Here is a 27,595-nt window from a genome sequence, read left to right as displayed (position 1 = left end):
TGGATCACTTTTTCTAGGACTGAAATAGCAGGACCTCTATTCCATTCGTTTTATCCACTGCAGTGCTCCTGTTCCTGGACCTGGTCTGCATGCCGTTCATATTATTTTACAGCAGTATGTAGAAGAGTCATACTATAGGTATGTGATGCGATGCAGAAAACACATTTCATTTTACCGTTGACGAGAAGATAAAAACATTTTTATTTTTAAATTTGTATTTTATGAAACTTAATCATTATTATAAAAGCTGCGACTCTCCTTGTATACCCGATACTTTTGAGAGATGGCAAAAGACATACAAGGAAAGAGAGAGGAAGGAACCACGACCGCTAGTTAGAGCCTAACTGTTAATTCTTGCATTTCGGTTTACCCCTTTTAACCTAATGACCTATTTGATTCGAATTTCAGAATATTTTATTTCTTTCAATTTTTTATCCCGCCACTTCTGTATCCCTTTCTCTCTTCTCACACCAACGTATAGCTATATTAATCCGGCCATTGATGCTGATCAAGAAAATATTTACTTTATGGGGTCGGGAACTCTTCCTTCTGGGTGTTGCACACATCCACTTTCACCACAAACCGAATATAGTACCCATATACTCTTCGAGTACCGGGTATAAAAAATCTCTGTGCTGGCTAGCAACATGAGTCCAAGCACTCGGGCTGCGCAACAGGTGAAGCCGAAGCAGAACAGAATCCGACCAACATAAACCAACAACAAGGCTTGGTTTTTTGTTTATGAATGAAAGGCGAAAAGCAAAAAGGGCGATAAATTTGTGTAGGCAAAAAGAGAAATAAGCTAACCAAGAAGGATCGACGATATGATGCCCTGTATACATATGTGTGCACATGTGGTGTTTCGCTGGGATACGAATAGAATTAGAAACTCAATATGTATACATATGATCCATTGTGTATTATTATAATTAAATTAGGCGCATGAAACGTTAGGGTTGCTAGAAATCAACTGCATATTTGTATCTCCAGCGAACCATCACGGATCAGGGCCATGACAAGTTGTATTGTAAAAATGATTATATAATCTGCCCACTCGTCCTACATCGTTAAGCACATCTGACACGTACAGGTGACTCCCTTAATTCCCACTAAAACGTATGATATACATACATATGTACCTATACTTAGTCTCATAGTACTAAATAAGTCATTAGAGTCATTCTCATGTATTTATCTTATTGTTGATCTACAGGCGCCTTGCCATAAATCCAATATACCACTCGCTACCCATTGCAGCAAAGGTATCAACGCGTCAGGAGACGATAAAGGTGAACAGAAATGGTGAGCGACGGAGAGAGAGAGAGAGATAAAGAGCGCAGAGAGCGGGCGATCATGATATATCAATAAATGGTACGGTCACTCCGCTCTTTGAGGGACTTAAGCTGCTCAATTGTAAGTGTCGACTGCTTGTATAAGCAATTATGTCCCTCAAGAAGAAACCACTCCCTGAGTGTTCCTTACCCTACATAAATCGTTATACCATAGGCGATCGTGCAAAACAAACAAGAGAGAAGCGGCCGGAAGAGCAGATATATGGCCAGATCGGAGCGATCGGAGCCAAGTCAGACAATTGGGCTGCTGAGGCCTCGCCATTCCCGGTTCTACGTTTGGGCCTTAACGCCGTTCGTTTGGCCAACGCGCACCGAGTCTTTCGTTCGTTCGTTCGCTGTCGTCGTCGTCGTCGTCGTCGTCGGTGGGTCTGGTCTATACCTCACCTCGCTGGCCGCTCTCTTTTTTTGTACGTGTGTACGGATACGTGTGCGCCTGTGTGCGCGAGTGTGTGTTAACAAAATGTGATTAGCAAAAATACAAAGAAATCAGGCGTAGTGGAACGCAGGGCATTGTGGCTAAAACAACGGCAGCAGCGTTGGCGCACTCACACATCAGGAGGTCCAATAAAGAACAAATAATTCAAGATATACGCGAATATACATAATATACATAATATACGGACGAAATATACGAAAATTTGCATAAAAAGCAATGCGCTGGCGCTGCAACAAAGCACGGCCCTAAAAAATAAGTAACACTAACGGCAATACCAAGTTTTTTGCTTTATCGGCAACACCAGCACCAGTACCAGCAACAACACCAGCAACAACACCAGCAACAACAACGGCAACAACAGCAACAATTATATTATTATTGAACTACACCCAAAGCGAGAGGCAACGGCAACAAATACAACCACGGATCTGCGGCTGTGCGGCTGACTTGGCCAACAGCAACAGCAACATTTTCTACCTTTTCAACCAGCCACAAAGAGAGCCAAGCGAGAGATAGAAAGAGAGAGAGAGAGAGAGAGAGAGAGAGAGGGAGAGGGAGAGCTACTTCGACCAGTTCCAGCAGTTGTTGCACCACCACTGATATGGCCAGCTGTCTGCCAGCCTCAGATGCAATTCGGTAAGTTTCGGCCATTTACCGTTTGGGCTGTGATCGGATCCAAAATTCAAAATTCAACGCTAAAATTCAAATTCAGTTTCATCGCGGACACAATTCAGACAGCCAGGTAGTCAGGTAGCTCCTCTAACCGTGCTTCAAGCCTCATTCAAATCTGCAAAAAAATTCTTACGTGTGTGTGTGTCAGTATTGGTGTGTTTGTGTGTGCGTTTCAGTGAGTTTGAGTGTGTATGGGTGGGCTTATACGCGGCGGGATCTACTATATGAATATTCCCCAAATGTGATTCGTGTTCCTGTTGTTGTGCTAATTCGCAGCGATTTCTTATTTTGCGGCACTTTTCATTAATAAGTTTCACGCGCCGCTCATTTTTCAACCATCCCCATATCCCCCTATCACCATCTCTATTTCCTATCCATTCCCTGGTTCTCGGATTACCGTGTTGATGTTGTCTTTACTTTTCGCAACCCACCCCCAAGCAATCCGTAGACGGGAAAGACGAATAAAATATACTTCTTTTGAGTTTTGTTGTTTTTCGGTAGATAGAGAGAGAAGTTGTAAATCCCCAGGTGATAGCATGAGGCAAATATTAGCGCAGTGCCATGCCATCCTAATGCTTCAGATATTTTCTAACATGCATTATCTTCTGTGATATACAGATCTTGATTCGGTAATCAACTCAAGGATAGTGCTTTTAGAGCTTTAGCTATCATTGCGACCTATCCAACGATCCTATCCGTGCTATGTGTGAATAATTTCCCATAAGCGAACGGATACCATGAAACTGCTGGCAAACAAAAACTTATAGATTAAATCCCCACATTTCTAACCTAAAGGAATATCGCATCCAGAAACAAATCATCCATTGATGACATCTGCAACCCAGATTTCAGCAGCCAGACAAATATATTATCGTACCAATCCACCCAGAAATGACGGGGACGGTGACGGTGACTGTCTGCGCATGCGTAGGGTGGCCCGTCGGTGCTCTGTGCACGAAAAAAGGCAATATCGAAAACGGGTTTCCAGACACAACATCGGCCACTGATACTCGTGCTAGTTGGGTGCTTTGCGGCCAGCTCTATGACTGCCGTTCGCCAAACTCCCCGCTTAGCCCCTTCCCGCCCCCACCCCCGTGGCAGACTCTGACTGGTAATTGCAGTCGCGCCAGTCGCCAGATCTCTGGACAGTCGGTTGCCCGTCGCCCATTGCCCGTTGCATTCGATCGAGACACTTGACGCTCCCCTGGCCGCTGGCTCCGGGCTGGCAACGGGCTCTGTCTGTCTACTGTCCGCTGGCCAGGTATTTCAGAGCAGCGACTGTGACAAAAGAATGCACAAACAAGAACAAAACACTGGCAATGCACGCAATGCGAGTCGGAAAAGCTGAATGTTAGCCTGGTATCGGAATACGTATACGACCAGTGTGACGGTTATGTGAGACTGCGGACAGTTAGGGCGGGCCAGAGAGGGGTTTGCAAAAAATCCGCAGAAGGAGAGGAAGGCCGAAGGCCTTGCCACCTGGTTGCCCACCAGAGGAGCCCTGGCCTCACAGATAGGGTTACGCATTCTCTGTCTCCCCGATCTCTCGATCGGAGTGGAAATTGAGTCATTCGCACACCGATCACAACGAACCGCTGGTAATTAAAAGGCTTAAAAGTTGTTACCATTTTGTTATAGCCAGACGGACAGGTCTGACCCCTGCCATTTGAGGGGCAATGCAAATAAGATCGAAGCAGAGAATTATGGAACCTCCAATCGAGACTTGTCTTGGGTTTTGGTTTTGGCACAGCCTTTGTTTCCACTCGTGTCTCCAAAATCTTTGAGCTACGAGTCTGTGTCTGCCGCTCCACACAGCCCCACAGCCCGACAGCCCCACCGCACTCTTGGCTCTTGGCTTTTGGTTCGTGGTCTGTGATCGTGGTCGTGGTCGTGGTCCGTGCTTCGTGTGTATTAACCTGCCGCACCGGTTTCGGTTTATGTTTTAGCCAACGCCATCATCCATCCCATCCCATCCCATCCATTACTTACGAGTATACCTCGTACTCGTGCATACATATGTACATATATACTCGTACAGACACATGTGCATGTGCATATGTGTGTTTCTATTTCTCTTTTAATTTTCTCTCGGGGCGCTCTGAGTTGCTGCTGCTGCTTGCTGCGACTTGTTGCTGCTTCTTTATTTATTTTTTAACCAGTTTTTCTGTTTGTTGTTGGTGCTGCAACCTGAGCGCGAATGAGCCATAAATAACAACAACCACAAGCCAAAAGAAAACCAAAGAAACCCAAAGAGCTACGTCTCTGTCTCTGTCTCTGTCTCCTTACCCTCTCCCTCTGCCCGTCCCTGTCCCAGTCCCAGTCTCTGTCTCTGTCGCTGTCCCGGTTTCCAGGAAGCAAATGTCTGTCCCAGGCCCGAACCAAACTCAAACTCAAACCCAAGACAAGACCGTCTGCAATTCGCGTGCAGAGCTGCCTGACGACTGACGGACGACTGGACTGGCCCCCTCTATGGATTATGCAACTTTTGGTTTTTATTTGAAAATTTAATAACTTAGGCGTTGGCGTTGGCGTTGGCTTCCTTGATGGCGCGACTGCAGTGCCAGACAAGAAATGACGTTTCCCTCTCTGTCAGCTCTTCGGCGCCCACTCATGTGGCCACCAAGCAAATTCCCCAGTGATCCGTTAAGTCGGGGCTAATCCCCCAGCGGAATTTTGCGCATCTAATCAAAATCCGTAGCCAACCACAGCTTGGCCCAAACGCATTCCATTCCTCACCCATGCCCAGACCCAGACCCAGACCCAGGCCTAAGGCCCAAAGCCCAAAGACGGCTGCAAGTTGGTCAACAGCTTGTGCCTGCTATCAGAGAAAACAACTGAGCCAAGTGTAAGCGATAGAGGGAAACCCCACGGTACGGTGCGGTACGGAACAGAACAGAACTGAACGGAAATATTTGAGTAAAACCGAATTCCATCCAGTTCGTGGAATCACTTGTACGAGTCTCGTAGTGCAGTGGCAGAAAGTGCAGAACAGCAGAACAGCAGATTCCTCTAGATCCCTCAGATGTTCCGAGGGGTATGGAATTGGATACCCACACTAGTCATCCGAAAGTTCAATAAAGATACTCCGATTATCGAGTGGCCGTATAGATAGACAAGATATCATCATGCTGATGTAATATTATATTAGTGGAAAGCCTAGTACCCTTTCCGCTTCAAACAGAAGCTATGCAAGGGCATCTAAATCCAGATAATACGCGACTAGACAATGCAACAAGTACGTCTCTATTTATACAGCTATTGTGGTATGTTGGAGCACTGCGAGTGCACCAGAAACAGAATAGAAACAGAACAGAAACCGTTCTGGAGCGATTCGGATATTTGGGCAGTCCCGGCAGGGGCTTCGGGGGGCCGCTATACTTGGACTAGTTCGCGCATTTGCGACTGCCGGCCGATAAGATAAAAAAGTTGTTGCCGGAGGCGCCTGAACTTTGGCAATGGGCCAGCCAGCCAGACATGACAGTGAAAAAAATGCAGCGACTAAAATAAACAGCAGCCAAGTCCCTAACTCGAGTTCGTTTCGCTTTCAGCAGCTGCCACAGATGAGGCACCGCTGGCCACGAAGGCCACTGACTGACCGCCAGCCGCCATTCCCGGGAGCCTCCACCTCCAGCTGAGCTCCAGCGAACCCCGCGAGATGCACGACCTGTTCACGAAAGTGCTCGCCAAGCGCGACCTGTCCCGGGCCGGGGATCTCTTCTCCGTGCCCGATGCGGACATTGTGGATGACATAACGGAGGTGGTAGGTCTATCTGCAAGCAAGTCTTTTATGAACCCCGATCCACCTTCACCTTCACTCGCTTGCAGCTTTCGGAGATCAGCCCGATCATCTCCCATGCGGACTACGTGAAGAACAACAACGACCAGAGCGTGGTGGAGATCTGCGTGACGCGGGTGCTCTCCTGCATCCGGGAGACCCGCAGTGCGGAGCGCTACTGTGCCGCCCTGGTCGACCTGCTGAAGACCTGCCTGCTCTGGAACCTGCAACCCTCCAGCGCCACAAAGGAGGAGCCGCCGCACGCCAAGATCGCCGCTGACATTATCTCTAGCATATTTCTAGTGAGTGGCGCCCAGAATCATAGAATCATCCATGATCATAGATACTAATCCACTCTACTTGAACGCAAACAGAACTACGATAAGAAAGAACTGATGAAAATTGCGCTGCCCATTGCCGTACAGTTCCTGCCGAAGGGCAACAAGGAGCTGTCGCGCAACCTGGCCAGCTACCTGTCGCTGGCGGCCATCGACCACGCCATCCTGTTGAGTCCCCATACAGAGTCCGTGATGGAGTCCATCCTCTCCGGCAACTACGGACTGCTGCGCGTCCTCTCGCAGGTGTACGAGGTCACCCCCGAGGCGGTGACGCCACACGCTCCGCTGCTCATGCCGCTGCTGCCCCAGTGTGACCCCCAGGAGCGTATGGCCGTCTTCCAGCTCTACCTTCTGATCGTGCAGAAGTCGCCCGAGGTGCTAGAGGAGTGCGTGCCCCAGCTGTGCGGCTTTCTGCTCGACAACGACACCTCCAGCATCACCATGCAGATCCTCCTCAAGCTGGCGCAGCACGCTCCCCACCTGCTCGTCGACCACTTCGAGCAGCTTCGTCTGGCGGCCAAGACCAATCCCAGCACGGCCACGTTGTGCGCCCAGATCCTCACCACCGCGGGCATCGGCAGCAAGGTGACGGCCCAGCAGGCGCTCGACTTCGTGCTGCAGCACCTGCCCACCCAGGCGCTGCTGCAGCAGGAGGCCACGCGGCTGTGCTCGGCATATCCCGTGCTCTTCACGGACAAGGTGCTGGCCTGCGTGCGGCAGAAGAATGCGGCGCTTAGCTCCCAGCAGGATGTGGGCAGTGTCCCGGCCAACAAGACCTCCGGCGGCGTCACTATCGTCAGCCTGAACAGCACTAGCTCCAGCCCCAGTCCCCCCCTGAAGCCAGCTCCCGTTGCAGCACCGATCATCCAACAGGCGGCCACCACCAGCAGCAGCAGCAGCAGCACTGTCAATGCCACGCCCAATGCGGCTCCGACCTCAGCGCCCATCGCCACATCCACGCCAACGCCAACGGCGCAGCACGCGGGCTATACGCGGCGCGTGAAACTGGGTGACTCCAGGAGCACGGGACGTCTGCATCCAGCCAGCAACACCCACAGGAGCGTGACGCGGCTGAATGTGGCCAGCGGCTCCGTCGGAGGCCTCCACAAGAGCATGACACGGCTGAGCAACTCGCAGATTAACCAGCAGCCGGGAGGCAGCTCGAACGGGAACGTTGTGGTGCAGTCGGGGGCCACGCCCAAGACGCCGGCAACGTTCAGCAACCCGCCCGTGACGCCTGTGCCGCCGCTAAGCAACAATGTGGTCATCACGGGCCACAACAAGCACGGGATTCCCGTCACCTCTGGCGGAGTGACCGTCACCACGTCGCCCTCCAAGGTGCGGCCCCATTCGCAGGGGCCCTCGACACTGCTCAACTCCAGCACGGTGCTGATGAAGTACAGCACGGATGCCCTGAATCAGTCGGTGGGATCGATCTCCATACCTCCAGCCTCGGCGGCTGCAGCTGCGGCTGCGGCCCCTTCACAGCAGCCTCAGAATGCGGTGTCCGTGCACCATGCCTCGCCAGCACTGCCCAGCGCATCCTCCAGCAACGGCAACGCAAAGTCGGTGATGAAGCTGCCCGTAAACGGGAATGTAAGTGGAATCTGGCACGATAATGCCCAATGAAAGCTGATTGCTAACGATCCACTGATATTTGCAGAGCGAAGTCATCGTCTCGGGACCAACCACCAATGTGGCGCCGCGACGCAGCGACAACACCAGTCGGACCCTCCTCAATGCCAACAGTGTGATGGACCAAAGGATGAGCACCTTCGAGCCGTACCAGATAATGCGCGATCCCGTCCAGCAGTTCTGCGAGAAGAACTTCAATTCGATCAAGTCCTACATGGACGAGGTCTCGCAGCACCTGCCTCCACCCACGCGCTGCAGTATCGAGGGTAAGCTTGTGCTTCGATCTCTGGCTCCTCTCTCGATCTCTGACCATCCGTATACACCACACCCCACACACCAAACACATCCATACACAAACACATCACACAGTTTCCAATGAATTCGCAGAGCGACGAACGAAAAAGGTGGCCAAGCTGCATTTCGCCTGCCAGATACGCGGACCCCACTGCCTCTACTCGAAGACGTGCTTCACGATGCGCACCCGCAACCCCAAGACCTGGATACACATGATGTTCCTGGACTTTCAAGTGCGGCACTTTGTAAGTGGGAAACCCCGCACCGATCCGTACAGGTCGCAGAACCTAATCATGACACCCACTTCCCATTTCAGGTGAAGGAGAAGTGCGTGCTGAGCACACGCGAATCCGGTATCAGCAATCTCAAGAACATCTGGCAGATACTCAAGTGCGAAAACCGAAGTTTCACGGAGCTGGTCACCAGCCAATTTCCCCAGGTCAAGGTGGGTTCATTTTTTATACCCAATACTCAAAGAGTACGCCCAGAAGGAATTGTTTCCGACAGCTCGATGAGCGCCTAGACCTCAGAGACCATAAGAGCTAGAGCAATCCAATTTGGTACTCAGTCTCCTGCGATTTCACAATGTGCCTGAATCATTGAAAATTACATTCGGTAATATGGTTTAGATCGGTTTAGCCAGAAGGAACAAATCATTTGTAGGGACTACGAAACGCGCTTACTCATTCTCTCTCTCTCTCTCTCTTACAAACACACCCTTCCTCGTGCAGTGTGTGCCCTTAGAGGGAGCGAGATATAAAATATGTAACAGTAGAGGAAAATTTGAATAAAATAATTCCATATGTGGAAAGGAGGATAGACAAAGTTAAAGAATTAGTATTTACGGGTCTTGGTTCCTCTCTTTCTATCTATCTATCTATTTCCTTCTGTCATGAAAAATGCCTTTTAAAAACAGCGAGAGAGAGAGAGAGATTCATCGGTTTCGATATATGTAGGTTAAATAAATCTTAAGACTAGATATACATATACGCGGCCCTTGCCGCGGCTCACAACGTTCCCGCTCGTTTTATGCATATATCCAATCCTTGACCTAATTCTAGGACCGCGAGATACTCGTGAATGAACTGCGGCACTCGGGATTTCTGGATGTGTTTGAGGTCTCCATCACCGACAAATCCAATCCGAATTGCAACGAACTCGAGTACCAGTGGGGCTGCTTCCTGTGCAATCATCCGGATAAGGCGGTGGGCTTCCTTAACGGCAGCAACCAGCCCATGATCGAGGGCCAGCTGAAGGAGAAGAAGGGCAAGTGGCGGCTGTTCAGGCGCTGGCGGACGCGCTACTTCACGCTCTCCGGTGCCCATCTCTCCTGCAAGGGATCGGTAAGAGCACGCCAGAGCAATCACTATACGAGAGGATCGTAATTCCGATTGGGTTTATTCTTTTCTTCAGAGCGGGGGAGAGAGCATCGATGTGAACCAGATCCGATCGGTTAAGGTGTCGCGGGGGGCACGTAACATACCCAAGGCGTTTGAGATCTTCACCGCCGACCAGACCCTAATACTCAAGCCGAAGGACGGCAAGAATGCCGAGGAGTGGGTGCAGTGCCTCAGCATCGTGGTGGCCCATTCGCAGGCCCGCGACAACCCCACGGCAAAGACGAATAGCTTGCCGGCCCGCAGCATGGGCAGCAGCAAGCCCTCCTTCTAGGATGCTAGAGGGCTAGGATGTTAGGATGCGGAGCACCCACATTGTGAGATTATTTGTAAATGTAAAGACAGAGCAACCACAACACACACAAAAGACAAGGGACAACGGCGCCCAGAGGACAGCTGTATCCCCCTCCACGCACTAAATACACCATATATACAATATATATATATATATTACTCTATATATACACAGCATACATATACATGTACTTATTATCCATAGACTTATCTAGCAAGTACTTACCGTTTCAAGGGATTTCAAAAATTTTGCGAAATTGTTTTTTCATTTATAGTTGATTTTTATACATATGTATTTAGTTTATGCTTATTTATTGTACGTGTATTAAACAAACAGCTTGCTTTCAAAGTCGGATCGAGAGTTTCACCTTTCCACGCCCAATGCTAACGCAGATTTATCTACATACAATCAGAGCTACGGCCGTAATGGTAGGGAGTTCTTAATATCTGCTGCTAATATTCGCAGTGGAAAATGGACGCGTCTTTTTAAGTTAATTTGGGACTTTGACACACTTATAAACTGTGGCAATACCTATCGTTGCTATCGGATAAAACAGAATTGATAAAACATCTTTTTTGTATGTGTATCTTGTTACTAGAAATGCAAACGAAACTCTTTTCAATCGAACTAAAATCGACTATAGCTTAAAATTGAAAATTGGGTTTGGGAACAAGGTTAATGCATTCCTTGCAGGAATGCCTCTAATACTTTCAATGGGACGCCAGGACTGGATAAAGGAACTGATTCCTTCAGCAAAAATGCTACATATGGCACTGCTGCAGCAGCTTGTAAGACAATATTTGTTTTCTTAAAATAGTTCCACCTTTGGAGGGGCTAAAACATTTAGAACTACAGTTTTGCTTGGAGTTTGGAGTTTGGTGACTTCCATCTGCATTACAGACGAGAGCTGGACGCAAACATTTGTAACTATCTATTAAACAACTTTCAATAGTACTAATAGTTAACTAGAGAATTAACAACAATTTGACACGATTCAAGGCAACTGCGACGATGAGGCCAAGTCCACATCCCCATTGGCATTGTGGTCAGGTTCGTTTAGATCCAGCAGCTGCGTCCAGTTGGCGTTTAGCCTGACGGTCTCCATGTCCTGCCGCAGCTGCTGGAGGGGCGTGTGCAGCTCCAAGGGCAGGCCATCCCCCAGGACTCGCGAGACGTGCTCCAGTTGGTTGGCGTAGATCCTCAGGCGCTCCACATTGTTGTTGTCCTGCGGCAGACTCGGGACCTGTGGAAGGGGAAGGAAAGAAGTTAGATGCTTTCGATGTGGCTGAATGGCTCTCTCAATGGCTCTCACCTGGCTCCCACACAGCGTTTGCAGATACCCACTGAGGCGTGGATCCTGCAGCTGACCGCCGGCCTGCCACATCTTTAGGAGATTGAGGATACCCGCCACATCGCCCTGCTCGGTGTCCTGGCTGGGGGGCGAGAGCAGGCGCATGGGCGGAAACTCTGTGGTGGGCGACAGCTTCTTGTAGCTGCTGCAGAGGGTGCTCAGCGTGCAGATGTCTTCGTTGAGGCGCTGGCCGGTTGAAGCGGTTAGCGGTTGAAGGATTAGCGTTTGCAATTAGTTTGGTTAGTTCTGGACTGGGCTCTGGGTTTCATTTTAAACGAAAGAGTGCGCTTTTGAGCTTGATTTGTGACTGCCGCACCAGCGATGTCGTGTGGTTGATGGAGTGGAGATGATTGAGTGATGATTGGAAACAAAGTGAAACAAATTATATACGAAGATCTCAGCTCGAAGCTCGAAGCCAAGGCCGAAGCCGAACACAACAGATAAATAAGCCAAGTGATTTATTTGGATTTAAGACTACAACTAAACTAAATGATTCAAAAAAAATAAAATAAGATCGCGGTCGAGAGATTGGTTTGTAACATATGAAAATATAGTATATATATCTGCCGATAAACGAAAAACGATATATAGAAATGTCTTCGAAGGATGCGCAACACAAAAGGATCCACTAAATCAAGATCTAGAATCTTACGTCGATCTCGTTGCGGTGGCGCTGCATCTCGGCCTTGGCCCCGCTGAGGTCGCTCCCCTTGATCATCAGCTCCTGTGTGGCATCCATGAGTTCGTCCTGCAGCTTCAGATTGACGTCCTCCAAGTCTTTTAGTTTCTCCAGCATGTCCTCCTTATGCTGTTGTAGTTTGTTCCTACGAAAAAACCACAGACAACCAACCGATCAGCAATCAGTCAAAGCTCAATAGCTCAAAACAATCCCCCCACTCACTTGTCCACAATCAGTTGCTGGATGCAATTGTCGTTGTCCAGCTGAACAAGTCTCAGGACCTTGAGCAGCTTGGTGACCAGCGTGTCCACCTCGATCACCTGATCCACCACTGCCTGGGCCGTGCTATACTCCATCAGAGACGGCAGCTCTGCGAGCGAGTCGTGGCAGCTCAGCTCCTCTGTGTTGCATTGATCGCGTGGACTGCAAGGAGACCAAACCCATGAGAACTAATGCTTTTTAAAATAACAACAGGTAGCGATGGCTTACTTCATGGAAAGTGCACTGATCTTGTGCATGTGCAGCTCCATTTGCTGGCGATTGGTGATGGCCTGCGACAGCTGCTGCAGCGAGTCGTCGCCTCCGTTCTGGTGACTGATCATCTCTGTGGGCAGCTCGATCTGGGAGATCATGCCCGTGCAGGAGGAGACCATGTTGTGTGAGTGAGAGTCCGGATGGACCACATCCTCCAACACATTGTCCATCATTAGCAGGCAGGGTTCCGTCTCAGAGTCCAGCATTTCCGTCGAGTCGGAGTCTTCTCCTGGCTGCTCATGGCCCGTTGTTGCTGTGGCTGTTCCCGACCCGTTTTGAGTGGAACCTCCTCCTTCTCCTCCGCCGCCTGCTCCTGATCCTGCTCCTCCATTGCGCTTTCCCGCCTGACGCAGCGAGAGACGCTTGCCAGAGTGTGTGGTGGCCTGGCGAATGGCACCGATGACGGCTGCTATGAAGGATTGGTTGCGCTGCGGCGACAGGGAGCCATCGCTGGCTAGGACAAGCGTGTGCATGGCCTCGCCAGCAGTGGCCGGACAGAGCTGGAGGTCCAGTCCATTGGGCCTAACGCCATTATGGACCTGTTCGGATTCTGCTTGAAAGCGGATGTCCTGCAAGGAGTTTCAAAGGATTAGAACCGCCACAGGAGCACTACTTAGGGTCCACTTACCTCCAAATCCTGCTCGGAAATACTGTAGGAGTAGACCAGCTGCTCCACGAGTCCATCCAGCCGGGAGTGCAGTCCGGAGAGGGCTGTGGAGGCGCCTGCCACCGAGGCATTCTGCTGGTGGATCAGCTCCCGCGACCTGGTCTCCAGGGCCGCGTACTTGGTCTGCAGCAGCCGGTTCTCCTGGCGCCTCTGCTCATTCAGCCGCACCAGGTGCCGGCACTCGTCGCGCAGCACTTTGGCCTCCTCCTCGCGATGGGCCAACTGTGCCCTAGCCGCCTGGTGCTCCCCCTCGAGCTCTCGCAGGGCGTCGCACTGGGCGGCCTTCTCGTGCTGCAGGAAGTCCTGCAGCTCGCTGGACTCCAGCTCGATGGCTGTCTTCTCCTGGAGCAGCAGCTGCTGCGTGGCCAGTGATCGGCGCATCTCCAACTGGAGAGTGCGGCACATGGCCCGCAGCTGGCCAATCTCCTGCTGGCGCTCGAACAGCTCATGTCCGCTCATCTGGATCTGCGACTCCAGCATGAGGAGGCTGTCGTGGCCGCCTCCTTCGTTGCTCTCCTCAGATGTGGGCGTCCCAGCGCTGGCGCTGACCACGCGGGCCAGCTCCAGCATCCCCATGACCCGCTCCGTGTTCAGGTGCAGCTCCTGCTGCATGGCCAGCTTCTCCTCCCGCTCCCGCTGCAGTTTCCCGCTCAGCTGGCGCACCTCTTGTCGCAGTTGCTCCAGCTCAAAGTCCCGCTGGTCTGGCTCCGCCTGGCTACTTTGATCCCTCTGCTCCACTGCGTCCAGAGCTCGCGTCTGCAGTAGACCCCCGCCCAGGACCTGCTCCAGGTCCTCGCTGGTCAGCGCCGTCTGCACTGCCGTCTCGTGATAGATCTTCGTCCGGCCCTGCACCGCCTGCAGGGGACGCCGCAGGGAGTTCACTTTGGCGGTGGCCGGAGCCAAGCTCCGCCTGCTCGTGGGCACCACCATCACCGAGGACGTCATCCTGGCATCCACAGCGGCGGCGGCGGCTCGACTGATCGAGTTGCTCCTGGAGAGCCGTCCGCCCGTCAGATCCTCCACGGACTGTTGCTTGCGACGGCGAGGCAAGGTTCCCCCTGGTGCCGGACTGCCCCTCATGCGACTGACATTCACTTCCGGGGTCACTGACATTCCGCGACGGGCTCCTCCTGCCCCCCGATTAGCTGGCCAGCGGCCATCGTCGGAGGGGGTTCCTGGCGTCCGTGCCCGACTGAGGGATGGGGTTCTCTGAACCTGGGCCAGGCGCTGCACGGACTGGGCCCGATTGAGGGCGCTGGGCAGCGTATCGGGTTTCTGAGGGCGCGCCAGTCGCGTAGACGCGGACGTGGACGTGGACGTGGGTGTGGCCGTGGGCGTGGTCGGCACCCGAAAAGAGGAGGACGAGAGCCGTGCCTTTTCGCGGCTACCGGCTGACGGCGTGGCCGGGGACGGAGGTGCCGCACTGTTTCTGGGCAAGCTCACGGCCCGCTTTAGGTTGGCCACTCGGCCACGCAGCTGCTCCAGGGGCTGTGCCCTCGGGGTGGCGTTCTCTGCATTCTGTTCCGGCTCGAACAGGGCCACCTTCTTCTTCACGGCGCTGGTGGTGCTCGTGCGCCTCGGAGGCGACTCCTTCTCGCTGCCAGTCTCGCTGGGAGCCAGATCCACTGTGCCGCTGGTGACCACCTTCAGCTCGCAGCTGTCGTAGATGTCCTCCAGGCCATTGCTGCTGGTGTAGCCCCCGCTGGTGCTGCTGAGGCCGCGCTGCAGCGTCACCCGGGAGAGGCAACAGCTGCTGGCCACGTCCAGGCCGCTGTCGCTGCCATCGCAGTTGCTGGTCGCTGTGATCCCTTCGCTCAGTTCCAGACAGGCCAGTCCGGCCACCAGTTGCTGCTCCTCGAGAGTCGACAGGAGAGACTGTTGCTGTTGCTGTTGCAGTTGCTGTTGCTGTTCCTCCGGTTGCGCCGCCATGTCGAAGAGCGTGGCAGACATGGTCGTTCACTCGCCCACTGAGGAGGAGACAAAGAACAAGTAGAGAGAGAGGATGAGTGTGAGTATGAGTGTGGTTCGTGATTCGTGAGTGATTCACTTGTGGCGACCCACATTTCGGTTGCGTATTTTTGGGATGCTGGCATTTCGGTCGCATCCCGCTCCCATTTCCTTTCCCACAAACAAGTTGCATGCCACCGACCTTTTCCCCGAATGCAAAAATAGGTATTCCTCCCGTGCCGGGCCCCACCACCTCCTTCTCCTCCGCCACCGATTCGGCCACTATTCATTTTTTCGGTCAAGTTGCACGCATGCACGCAACATGGATCCGTTTCGATCTGGCAGATGGAATGGCACAACTGCTCTGCGGCCAGGAAAGTGGAAAGGCCCCCAAGGCTGTGATTGACTCGAACTAGTTCACAGGCGACAGACAGCCACACGACATGACCCGACACGACACCGCACCGCACTGCCTGGCACCGCAACACCTGTCCAAGCACCAAACAGAACTGGGGCACCACATCGCCTGCGTTGGCTCTCGGTTGGGTCTGGGGGCATAAATAAGTTATGAGGAGTCCCATTGTCTCATCGCCAAAACACTCGTGCACTGAGAGGAAAGCAGGCGAGCAAGAATCTAGATTTAAATGGTAATTTTCGACTTTCGACAAAGATTGAAGCCAATACCAAATGAATTTCCATTCCATGACATGTTGTGAATCGTGTTCGTGTCATTCGGAACAAAAGTATCCGTTCGCCTATGGGAAGTTTACACAACAAATCTTAATTATTCACCTTATCAATACACCATATTATTATTATTTTTATTTTAGTGACTTAAAACTTTGCATAAATACTAATAACAATAAAGTAGACTTTTTGGTTTTCTTAAATTTAATTTTCTTTAGTATTAAGTCTGTTGTTATGCCGGATCATACCTATACCAAAGTATTCTCTCAGAGAACACATAACCATTCGTTAGTTGGTAACTTAAGAACACATCCAACAATTGGACAATTAATACGTACAAATTATTAGAAACTCTATATTCAAAATATACCTTGACTGTTTAAAGTTTTAATCGCATTTCGAGCAGAAACAGACTTCTTGCTCCTTAGAATTTTCAACAATGATAATAATCCAATATGTATTAAGGGTACTCCATGCAAATTTATGTCAAAAGGGGAATTTTCGAATAGTGCCAGCTATTCCACATTTTGTTCCCGATTGATCTCAAAGGTTGATTCTCTCAGTGTCGTTGACAACGCATCTCTGTGGCACTTGGGGCACATTGACCCAACTGTTTTGGTTGTGCCCCAGCCGAGACACTCTCGTGGCCAAAGCATTATTGCGGAACTTTCCAAATTCGCATCCAATTTCGTGTGGCACATTGTTGTCCCAGAGATTCGCTTGGGAGTTCGCACTTTATCGCATCCATCTTTGCATCTTGCCATCTTTCTAGTTGATAGATTACTACCCGTGCATACATCATATTTTGTATGTATTTTCCACAGCTCTCGTCGCCAGGAACAAGGAGGTTTAGCTTCGTCTTTGAGAGAGAGTATCAGATATTCTCCACCCTGAATGGAGTCTCCTCTGCCTGCGGAGGCTTGTGGCTTGTGTTGGTCTCCCAGACACACACGTCATTAGTGTCATGTTGTTATGTTGTTATGCGATCTCCCAGAGATCTCCCAAGCCCAAAAATTTTGGAGATTTCATCACGAGTTTGCTGTTGTTTTCGGCAGAGAGTGCGAAGGGGAGGGGAGGCGAGGGGAGAATCAGCTTAATGAAGTTGCTCCAGTTTTCAGATAATTGCAAGTTCATTTGAAGCGAATCACTTTACGAATACACATTGTGTGCGAATGAATGCTAGTACGAGTATGTGCCTCGAAGGTGCCTCGAATAGCTTTGGCAGAGTGCCAACCGGTTTGTTGGTCCGTTTCTTTTCCACCTTTTCCAGCCCGAGAATGGGTTTGGATCCTGAAAACGACCTTGTTTTACGATATGTTAAAGGCTGTCTCAAGCGGCGTTGCGGCGTTGCGGCGCTGCGGCTGTCGGGCCACTCTACTAGCTCGAGTGGACTTTAAAGAGACGTTAAAGAACAGGCAGGCTCTAGGCCTCCGCCCTAGACACGACAGCGGTCTAATGAAGGCCACTTGAAGGCGCTGAGGATGCCACAACGGGCAGGGGGAGCTTCTGAGTGCCGCGTGGAGGCAGGGGGGCCCCACTAGGGCCTGGAACGAAACGAAGCGGAGCCACACATGTCTGCAACCGCAAAGATACGAGGAGTAGACACACAAAAAGTGTCTACTGGATACATATTGAAAGCAGACAGCCGCAGACAGCGGGTCGTCGGGAATGAAGTTGTCGCCGCCACTATCCACAGAATCGATCCGAGTGGCCCTGGCAGTGAAAGATGCAAGTTTCCGAAGCTTGAGAGAAACAAGTTTCGTTCCGCAACGCCTTATCGGAGTCGCCTCTGTCACTTCTAGAGAGAGCTCTCTGACGCTCTTGCCACATGGACAGGGCGAAGGGATGGCGGATAGTTCAAGGCGCCCACACGCAGCGGTGTGCCGCCTGGAGAATAGACCGTCTGGAAACCCTTCAAGGGCCAGTCGTCACGGCACATTAGCTCCAATCAATGGACGATGCTCTCAATTGCCAGTCGCTGGGACAGCGTCCTCCTCCATCAGCTCCGCATAGCCCCTAATTCGATTAAAGCGCTTGATGGAGCAAAAATAGGGCTGCCCCGAACGTGGCAGTGTCGTGGCAATGCCAACTTAATTGCTGCTGCAGCCACAGCAACAATTGCGACGAGTGCAAAAAGCGCGTGGATGGGAAACGGCTTAGCGCTTGGCTCCACGCTAATTGCTGCCTTTGATGTCTTCGCCTGCGACTGGCACCGCCACAGCGGAGACACCTCCTCCTGCCTGCCGCACATTAGCATCTTTTCATCGAGCAGAGCGGAACAGCGGAGGGTACGGGCAGGCTCTTCCGGCAGGCTCTCTGGGAAAAACAAGATATACCTGATTTCGATCTACAAAGAGTTTTCTCTTTTATTGCCAGCTGGACACTAAGAGGACCCGCCTGGATACAGGCAGGTAGCACCATCCTCTCGTCTCTCATTCATGGGCTTACGAGGATTACGAAAAGGTTTTCCATCCCATATAAATGCTCTTCTCGAGAGAACTTCTCAGATCAACGCCATTCGGTCCGGACCACGGTCAAGCTGTTTTCTGGGAACTGCTTTCGCAATTTGTTCCTCAATTATGCATTCCCACACACAGACACATCGCATCACAGTTCCAACGTGAATCTGAATCTGCATATGCAGTGCGTTTCATGACTATAAGGGCATCGTTTTTGAGGGCACACTCGAGATGGTCCAAAAGAGAATGCAGGAGAATGGTACAAGATCAACATACATATCGTGTGCATGATATTGCATGGGTTGTTGGTTGGTATGATAGGTACATATATGATTCTAAGGTTCACATAACATAAGCCTCTCCAGCGTTGGTTTAATGTTTTTCCATATTATCTTGAATGGATATTGTCCTTTTTTTACAAAAACTGTTGGTTTATTGAGTCTAAGAAATGTATTTTACGTCAGTAGCGACTTTTGGTGGCGTCCCATATAATTCAAACAACTACATTCGTGGTCGTTATTAGGTATTTTTTGCGATCAAGGCCTTGTGCAGTCTGTAAATTTCTTCCGTTAAGTGATTCGTCTCTTTTCCGGGAAGGCACCGTTGGAAATACTGATAAGATATACGAAAAATATGAATCGATACAGTGCAGTAGAACATTTGAATTAGGTTGGTTTTGGAGGCCGATAAGGTGTTGTTGTTGTTGCTGATGGTAGCACGCGTCAATTGGCTGTCAAGCTTGCAGGTTCGAAACGCACTGTAAACATACAGGGTCCAACATATGGATGGATGTTTATGCGATCCCCATCTCCCTGGCAAGCTCCCTGGCAAGCTCCCTGTCGATCTCCCTGGTTTATCTGTGTCATATGCTCATAGGGAAGCACGTTCACTGGCATACATCGCACTCGCACGCATACTCGTATGCACATATGTGTGTACATGCTGTCTGTTGTGGCAGTTGCATTGGAAACAATTTATTTCCATATACAACGGGGTATTTATAGCAATTTATTTCCACTGGGGGTGGCAGGAGGGATTAGCAGTACCTCTTTTGGGCTGTGCATGGGATCCCCCCACATCCAGAACTCAATGGAACTTAATGTTTTGGATGGTTGATTGCGGCGACGACTCTCGTCAATTGATATGCTATTGAACCGTGTGGCGTGGGGGTCTTCCTCCCTGAACAGGTGGACAGACCAGACCCGCGGGGCCCGGTCACGCCCCTGGGGGCCCAAACCACTCCACACCCCGATTTGTTCCCGTTTGTTGTTTGTCAAAGCACTTCCTGTTCTGGCGACGATCCACGAAACTCCAATGAAGTGAAACATTTGTGCCGCGAATTACAATCAAGCAGGCCCGCATCTGCTGCCAAGCCCCCAGTCGCAGTCGCAGCCCCCTCGCAGTCACGGCTATAATGTGTTGCAGTTGCAAGTTGCGCGCACAGTTTATGTCTGTGGGATTGGAGCAGGGAGTGTGTCTGCAACTGCGACTGCAACTGGTGATGGTGCTGGTGCTGGTGCTGGTGCTGGGAGTGGGACTTGGGCGACGAGTTCACTTTTCGGAGGGGAACTTTTCGACTCTTCCGGGTTCTATGCCACATCCATCTCTCCCCCTCTGTTACCCTCCCTCTCCATCTGGGTGTTGCCCCTTCTTCAGTGGTGCTGCTGTATGTTGCACCTGCCGACTTATCGCGCATTATGCACACAGAACAGAACGGGAAAGAGAATTGTAAGCATGATTTTCTAATTTTTAGCCGATTCCGTTGCTGCCCCTCCTCTTTCAGCCGCCTTCGCAGTCTTTCTTCAATTTGTTTTTGGGGGCAGTAACTCCTCCGTTGCGTTGCTGCCGCATGTTTCGTGAATCGAAGAAGAACGGCCCGGCCAGGGGCGGAGGCGGAGACGGGGGCGGGGGCGGGTCTGTGATGGCTGTCACGAACGCGGCTTTTGGGGCATTGGGCATTGGGCATTGGGCACTGGGGATCGGCCGCACTGGGTATCGGGAATCGGGCAATCGACTCTATCTCTCTGTCTCTCTCTCGGGGCATTGGGGCAAGGCAATGCTCTTGCAACAGCAACAGCAAAGAGCAGGAAGAAGCGGCCGACTGAATCGCTTTTGAAGTTGCCTCTGGATCGCTGGATCCATGGATTGTTGTTGATTTACCATTTGATGGAGTTGTTGTTATTGTTTTTGTTTTTGTTGTTGATGCCGCAAGCTATAAACAATTTTTGGCGGCACGCAAAAGTTTCGTTTTGCATTTGAAGGAAAGTCTGGCAGCAGGCGGAGATTAGGCAACACCAGATGTAGCTTCAGTCTCAAAAAACATATACCAAAAAATATATACCAAATTAAGTTGGAGCTTTGTTGGGGGGGGGACACCCTTCGATTGAATATCTAGCCTTTTCTGTAGAAAATATCAATATCCATAACAACAAATTTAAAGCCAATAAAACACACCTTGCCATATAATTCTGTATTCAAATCTAATTAATTTAACCAATTGTCATTTTATTTCAAAAACTTTGATGTAAAAACCTCTTTAAACCAGTAAAAGTTCATTTTATTGGTATTTTTTACCATACGAAATAACATTTATGATAAAAGTTCTTCCACAAAGTCTCTTTTACATATTAAACTATCCTTGAAAAGCCCTAGAAACATCTAGGCCTAGGCCCAATCTCGGCCAACGGCTATAGTTCTTAGACTTTTATAAATCCCATCAAATTTCGTGGCGTCCGAAAGTGCTAACAATGAATGGAATCATTTATCATAAATTCTAAAATTAGTCACATTGAAATATTGGCTCTGGTTTCGATGTTTGGAGCGGCGAAAAACTCTTCTGTTTTTTTTTGGCAATTTATAATAAACAAAAAATACCCCTAAATCAACCTCCGCACTAATAACAGGGCTAATCAAGGGTGATAAGTTAAGGCTATTGTTAGATTAAAAATCCGGGTTTGTTTTGCCTTTTTACCTTAAATGTATACCAATGTCCCGATTTCAACGAAAGAAGTCTGAAATCAGATCAAGGGTTTAGTTTTCTGGCAGGTTTTAAGGTTATTGTAGTATGGTTTGGAATCTCTAGGGCTTGGGAGACTTTGCTTACTAAGAAAAGGCATTGATTGCTGGAAAATCTTTCATTTTTTGAAACCATTTGAAACCATGCAGACTCTCTTTCGAAATTGCCAAGAAAACCATGGGAGTGCGAGTATGCGACAAATTTGATTTGTTTTTAGAGTTCTTAAGTTGTCGAGGGCGTTGAATCGTTCATTGGCCTGGTCTAAAACCGAACCCAACCGAACCGGAATAGACCGAAATGAACCGGAATGAAATGGTGACTAGCATTTCTCCCTCTCTCTGGCTCTTTCCGGAGCTCTTTTGGCTTAATCAACAACTCATTGCGTTGGCAATTACTCCGCCAACTACTGAAATTATTTGTCATATGGCAGAGAAAGTCTCTGTGCATCCGAGTCTGAGTCTCAGCCGCAATCGCAGCCTGGGTCTGGGTCTGGGCCTGAGTCTGGGTTTTCATGGCAGCTACTGGCTGCTCTTTAAGTGTTTGGGATATCAAGAAAATGGCTTTTTATGACATGCCATAATACACATATTTTTCATACCTGATGGATGCCGTTGCCGCCTCCTCTCTGTGCCATACGCCATACGCCACTCGGTCGAATACGAATACGAATACGAATAGGAGATAGTATATCTAGAGCCCCCGACTCTGGTCGAATCTGGTCTGTGGCAAAAACAATGAGTTGTGTACTTCACGCTTGGCAGCGCTTTTTCAGCGGCATGCGCCACATGACACTCTCCATTATAGAGAGATTTGCGGCATGTGGTGGGGCGGGTCGGGCCACAGACAGTCTTGACCATTGACCAGAGACCAGAGACTCTGAGCACAGTTGTTGGGCATGACTGGAGGCAATCGTAAAGCCAACCAAAGCGAGAAACCCGAATGGCAGAAAGCGGCAAAGAGACTTCAAAGAGCAGCTGCTGCTGCTGGAGACGCCACCGAGTCTCGCCTGAGGGCCTCGCTCATTGTCAACTTGTGTGGTGGTGTCTCGAGAACTTTGGCAAGGTTCCAGGCGCAAGACCCAAGGCCCAAGGCCCAGGCCCCTTTCCAGGGCGGTACTAGTCCTCTCGTTCTACCCTCTCTCTTTGAAACGCAATGAGGGCCTGCCTTTTGTCCGACGTAAGCCGAGACGGGGCTCATCTGCTCCGGTTTCAAAAAGCTGCCAGATCAAACAAGACCTAAATCAGGGCGTTCAACTGACCTTGAATGCGGCACAAAAGAACCCCCCAGCCCCAGACACACATATATCAAGCCCATATATAACCACATTTCACATTTCGACGGAAAGAACTGGCTGGACTGCTAAATTTCGCACATTTAAAACTTGTTTATCGCGAATTACATACATGTACATACATATGTATGTGTGCATGTGTGTGTGTACATATTGCGATTGGGCTGCCACAAATCGGGAATCTAGAGGTCTGTTATCGGACTGTGTGATAAGGGCGTGGCGTTGGGGGAGTTCTGTGAAAGTGCAGTGGCCAGATAACATTAAGTGGTAAGTCGGAAAGTGGCTGATTGGCGGCCATATCGGGGCGTGTGTCACACACAGAAAAAGCAAGGAACAGAGTGTTGAGAGTGGAGAGACTCTCGGCGGAAACTGCATTAATTGAAGCTTAATTAGCGGCTTCCTGGAGTCGGCACTCCGCCAACTCCAACTATAACTCCAGCTCCAGCTCCACATGGCTAGCCCACAGCTACAGAAAAGTATCGCATTATGGAATAGCGGTTGCAATGTCCGCTCCGCATAATCATGAATATGCTAAACGCTAACCAGATATTGGCCAAGCCAGTGATTGACTTGGCTGATTGACAATTGCACCTCTTCCTGATTGCCTTGTCGCTTCGAAATCGATTATCGACGATGTCATGCAAACTGCTTGCAGCTTGCAACACGGGGCATAATGAAGCACGCTCGGGACGTGCCCAGGATACACAATACGGAAGCCCCGGGGGTCGGGTTGCCCTGACCTTTTAATGCCTGCTAAAAAGCAGAGCTACAGCCACAGAGCTTAAAACCACGACAAGGCGACGACAGGCAACCGCAGAGGGCGAGAGAAAGAGACACCTATGACCTGCCCCCTCCCCACTCAGAGGGAGCTCGCACTCCCACTCCACCTCCATCTTGGTCCCCCCGCATCATGGTGTTCCATAACAACTTTCTACCCGCGAATATTTTGAGAGTACTCACCCACAGAGCAGCAGAAGCAGCGACAGCAGCAGTGAGGCAGCAGTGAGGCAGCAGCGATGTGGCAGCAACAGAGGGAGTAGAGTCGATTGTCGATTAGAGTGGAGACGGGAGCAGCGCTGTTCCTCCGGAGGGGAGGATTATGAAGAAGATGATGAAAATGTCAGAGGGCCTCCCAGAGCATTCTCTTTCGATTCTATGGCCTGTGTCGCTTGCGTCCCCTTCTCCTCTCTCTCTCTCTCTCTTGCGCGTGGCTCCGTTGGTGCAGAAATTGCGGATTCGCGGACGGAATTTGCTCAAATTTTCTGCACTCACACACACTTCTGCACAGGCACGGGAATGATCGTTCCAGTGCTCACACGTACGCAAAAACAAAAACACACACACGAATACGCGCGCGACAACAGCTGCAGCAGCTGGAAAGGACGGGAAGAAGGACGAGTCGAGTTCCTGCTGCGGCTTCCTCCGGGGCCTATTGTTTCGTTTCGTTTTACCTAACCAAATGGTTTATTTGTATAGAGTCCTCGCAGGACCCACGAACACACACACACTCGCGCTTACAGCAGCAACAGCAGCAGCAGCAGCAGCAGCAGCGTTTCAATGGAAAAATCGATTGAATCAAGCCTGAAGAACAACGGGTCTCTTTGGCATTTACAGGCGGAGGCTTTGGCATTAAGGAAAAGCCAGCCTTGTGTCGCTTTTATTGGGTCTGGGGCCTGGGGCCAGCCTCGCGAATGCGATCCATAAGGCTTCACAGAAAACCGAAAACCCGTTCGCATTCAGGGGCCGCGCGCCACAGAAAGACACACACAAGCGCGCGCAAAGAGCATTCAAACAGGAAAAAAAATGTACTAATAAAATATTTATAGTATAAGTATGCATAAATATATTATGAACAATAGCTTATCAACAACCTGCAGCAAGCGATTCAGTCGACTTTTGTTGTACACTTTTAGCGACTTTTCAATTTCTTTATCGCGCGCGCGCAGCAACACGACCGCTCGAGTTGGAAATTTTTTTTGTTGTTTCATTTAGGACGAGTGGCTATCGGACTTATCGATAAGATATACCGTCCGACCCTCAGAAATATACCAAAATATATAAATAAGTCCCTAAATGAGCGCGCCAATAGAAATTGTTGGAAAGTGAATGAGCGTCAAGGATTTGAGAGATCGAAAATAAACCTACGCATGGAAATTTCTACACTCCTTGTTCTTAAATATTTAAATTAATATTAAATTAAATTAAGAATTTAATCAAATATACTATTATATACCAAAATACCATTTCGTAAGAACCTTGCAATTTGCTTTGGCTGTTTTGGCCTGTTGTCCATACCCTTTTTTATAGCCCATTCAAAATTACGACTCATTTTTTCGTTACAGGACAGAGCACAACCAGTGTGACCTGCTATATTTTGCAGTAGTTCGGAAAACTAAAAGTTTCTCAGCTGATTTTCTCAGCTGAAATCGATAAATGGTTTTTTCTCAGCTGATTTCAGTCCGATAGAAAATTTAAAAATTCATAAAAATGCCTACTTCTACGTAAGAAGAACGATGGAAAAACGAACTTAGCTCACCGCCCTTCTTTGATCTGGATAATAACTTAAGTTAGGCCGAACAAAATACAAAAAATAATTACTCTTGTGGGTCCATCCTATTCTTCATCTTCGCTTAACAAAAACAGCAAGATACCTTTTACCTAAGCTGCTCAAAAATAAAAGTCATAAAATAAAATTCAATAAAAAACATAGTAAATTATCTAGGTCAAGAGAATTATAGTTTCGACGATTTTCATCGGTGGACAACAAAAATCACGTAAACGTACCGTTACAAAAACCATGGATAACAAATTTTAAATGGTCACCCTGAAGAGCCGTGCTAGGGAAGTTAAATGTATGATATATCGATAGACGTTTTTTTATTGATGATATATATGTAGGTATTGAATTTTGAATTAATGTGCATAGTTTTGAAGAATATGTCTTCAACGAACTACTTTTCTCAACTCTGAGCAAAATAACTCAATTTTTCTGTTGTTTCACGTCGTTGTATCAGATATACCGACTTCTGATACTACATATCGATGCAACAAAATATTGACATTTTTGTGCGATAGGTGGAATTGGTCGACGCATTATTTAAAAAATGACAATATAAGCGCCCAGATCCGATTTCGTAATTGTTATTTCAAAATGACAATCTCAACTATGGTTCGATATATAATTTCTACGGCATAAATTCTGAAAGAAAACAACTATCGAATAATGCATCGAATATCGATGCAAGGGCTGTGACTTTGTTACTTAAATAGGGCAACACTGGCGAACAGCTGTTTGTTCAGCGAGGAAGAAGCAGAGAATTAGTCATCAAACAAAAATTTTAAACGAAATTCCCAGAAAACTCAGCAGATTTCCCAACCAGTTCGGTGCGTAAGACTATTTAAACTTTAAAATGAATCGCCTTTTTGGACGCGGCAAGCCCAAGGAGCCGGGACCAAGCCTAAACGACTGCATTTCGGGCGTAAGTAGAACAAATATGCAGACAATAAACAAAGAAATGACGACATTTGTAATTACTCCAATAGGTCGATGCTCGGGCCAACAACATCGATGAGAAGATCGCCAAGCTGGAGACGGAGCTGCGCAAATATCGCGAGCAAATGTCCAAGATGCGCGAGGGACCAGCCAAGAACTCCGTCAAACAAAAGGCCCTGCGAGTGCTGAAACAAAAGAAAGCGTAAGTGCAGGACCACATAGATCTCAGACCTCAACTGCAACTATTGGTGTGTGTCCCACAGCTACGAACAGCAGTCCGAATCTCTGCGCAACCAGTCGTTCAACATGGAGCAGGCCAACTATGCCGCGCAATCACTCAAGGATACTCAGGCCACGGTGGCTGCCATGAAGGATGGCGTCAAGCAGATGAAGACCGAATACAAAAAGATCAACATTGATCAAATCGAGGTGGATTCCCATTTCTGTAGAGTAACCAATTAAAATGTTTGCTAATATTGATTTTCTTCCTGCAGGACATCCAAGATGACATGGCCGACATGTTCGAGCAGGCGGATGAGGTACAAGAAGCCCTGGGCCGCACCTACGGCATGCCCGAGGTGGATGATGATGACTTGCAGGCAGAACTGGATGCCTTGGGCGATGAAATGGCTTTGGATGATGACTCCAGCTATTTGGATGATGTGGTCAAGGCGCCCGAGGCCCCAAGTCGGGAGCCAGGCGCCGACAGCATCGTCCCGGGAAAGGTTTGTGTTCTATCTATAAGAATGACTGCTTGGATGAGCTGACATTTTCATTAATCTTCTATAGACCCCCACTGGTATCGAGACGGACGAGTTTGGCTTGCCCAAGATTCCAGCATCCCTGAAGACCACGTAGAGAAGGATCCGCAGGCGTCACACGATTTTCCATACTGTTTCAGGCACGCTTTGTACATTATATATAAAATATGGTTGGATCCATCAAAGATTTCACTTAAGTTTCACCTTTGTATGCATTTTCTGTTTTTTTTTTTTTTCAATAAATAGCCGGTAAAAACAAAGCCCAGCTATGATTGTTTTCGTTAGCAATTCCACGTTTTATTTAAAATAGGATTTACCAGATTCCAGAATCTCTTCCCGATCGGATCATTATTACCCCCGGAATGAAGAATATAATATCCCGTATCTGATTCCCCTGCCCCGCTCCCTTCCTCTGTGGAAGCTTTGGTTTCAATCATTTTAAGTGACAAACTTTTCAACTGCTTAATCTTAAGTAAAGCGTAAGCAAAAAGAGCGGATTTCAATCAAAGAGAGCCA

General features: G+C 49.3%; 3 protein-coding genes across 7 annotated transcripts; 2 read left to right on the top strand and 1 right to left on the bottom strand.

Moving 5' to 3' along the window:
• Positions 1 to 1,563: 1,563 nt before the first annotated feature.
• Positions 1,564 to 10,545, top strand: melt (ventricular zone expressed PH domain-containing protein melted). 3 transcript variants are annotated; one of them, XM_001353299.4, is made up of 9 exons: positions 1,564 to 2,424; positions 6,009 to 6,220; positions 6,286 to 6,537; positions 6,610 to 8,169; positions 8,237 to 8,474; positions 8,596 to 8,747; positions 8,819 to 8,947; positions 9,564 to 9,845; positions 9,916 to 10,545. In XM_001353299.4, the coding sequence occupies exons 2-9, from the start codon at positions 6,116 to 6,118 to the stop codon at positions 10,171 to 10,173; spliced, it is 2,976 nt and encodes a 991-aa protein (XP_001353335.3). In that variant the 5' UTR covers positions 1,564 to 2,424; positions 6,009 to 6,115; the 3' UTR covers positions 10,174 to 10,545. The 3 variants fall into 3 exon arrangements, with proteins under 3 accessions (XP_001353335.3, XP_015042748.2, XP_015042749.2); XM_015187262.2 differs by having other exon boundaries at positions 1,566 to 2,424; positions 6,012 to 6,220; positions 8,578 to 8,747; XM_015187263.2 differs by having other exon boundaries at positions 1,566 to 2,424; positions 8,578 to 8,747.
• Positions 10,483 to 24,822, bottom strand: corn (microtubule-binding protein cornetto). Of its 3 annotated transcripts, none has more exons than XM_015187261.2 (7): positions 23,786 to 24,822; positions 13,387 to 15,392; positions 12,714 to 13,327; positions 12,447 to 12,647; positions 12,198 to 12,369; positions 11,507 to 11,731; positions 10,483 to 11,437 (listed from the first exon to the last, which is right to left on the bottom strand). In XM_015187261.2, the coding sequence occupies exons 2-7, from the start codon at positions 15,373 to 15,375 to the stop codon at positions 11,189 to 11,191; spliced, it is 3,450 nt and encodes a 1,149-aa protein (XP_015042747.2). In that variant the 5' UTR covers positions 15,376 to 15,392; positions 23,786 to 24,822; the 3' UTR covers positions 10,483 to 11,188. The 3 variants fall into 3 exon arrangements, with proteins under 3 accessions (XP_015042747.2, XP_002134821.2, XP_015042746.2); XM_002134785.3 differs by having other exon boundaries at positions 24,697 to 24,822; XM_015187260.2 differs by lacking the exon at positions 10,483 to 11,437 and having other exon boundaries at positions 11,666 to 11,852; positions 23,786 to 24,821.
• A 1,265-nt stretch (positions 24,823 to 26,087) lies between these two features.
• On the top strand, positions 26,088 to 27,339 carry Vps60 (vacuolar protein sorting 60). Its single transcript, XM_001353296.4, has 5 exons — positions 26,088 to 26,304; positions 26,369 to 26,520; positions 26,582 to 26,747; positions 26,813 to 27,043; positions 27,108 to 27,339. Exons 1-5 carry the CDS (start codon positions 26,236 to 26,238, stop codon positions 27,174 to 27,176), a joined length of 687 nt encoding a protein of 228 aa, XP_001353332.1. The 5' UTR covers positions 26,088 to 26,235; the 3' UTR covers positions 27,177 to 27,339.
• The last annotated feature ends 256 nt before the right edge of the window (positions 27,340 to 27,595 follow it).

This window comes from Drosophila pseudoobscura, chromosome X (assembly GCF_009870125.1).
Source record: "Drosophila pseudoobscura strain MV-25-SWS-2005 chromosome X, UCI_Dpse_MV25, whole genome shotgun sequence".
NCBI lineage: Eukaryota > Metazoa > Arthropoda > Insecta > Diptera > Drosophilidae > Drosophila > Drosophila pseudoobscura.
This window is presented reverse-complemented; position numbering and strand designations above follow the sequence as displayed.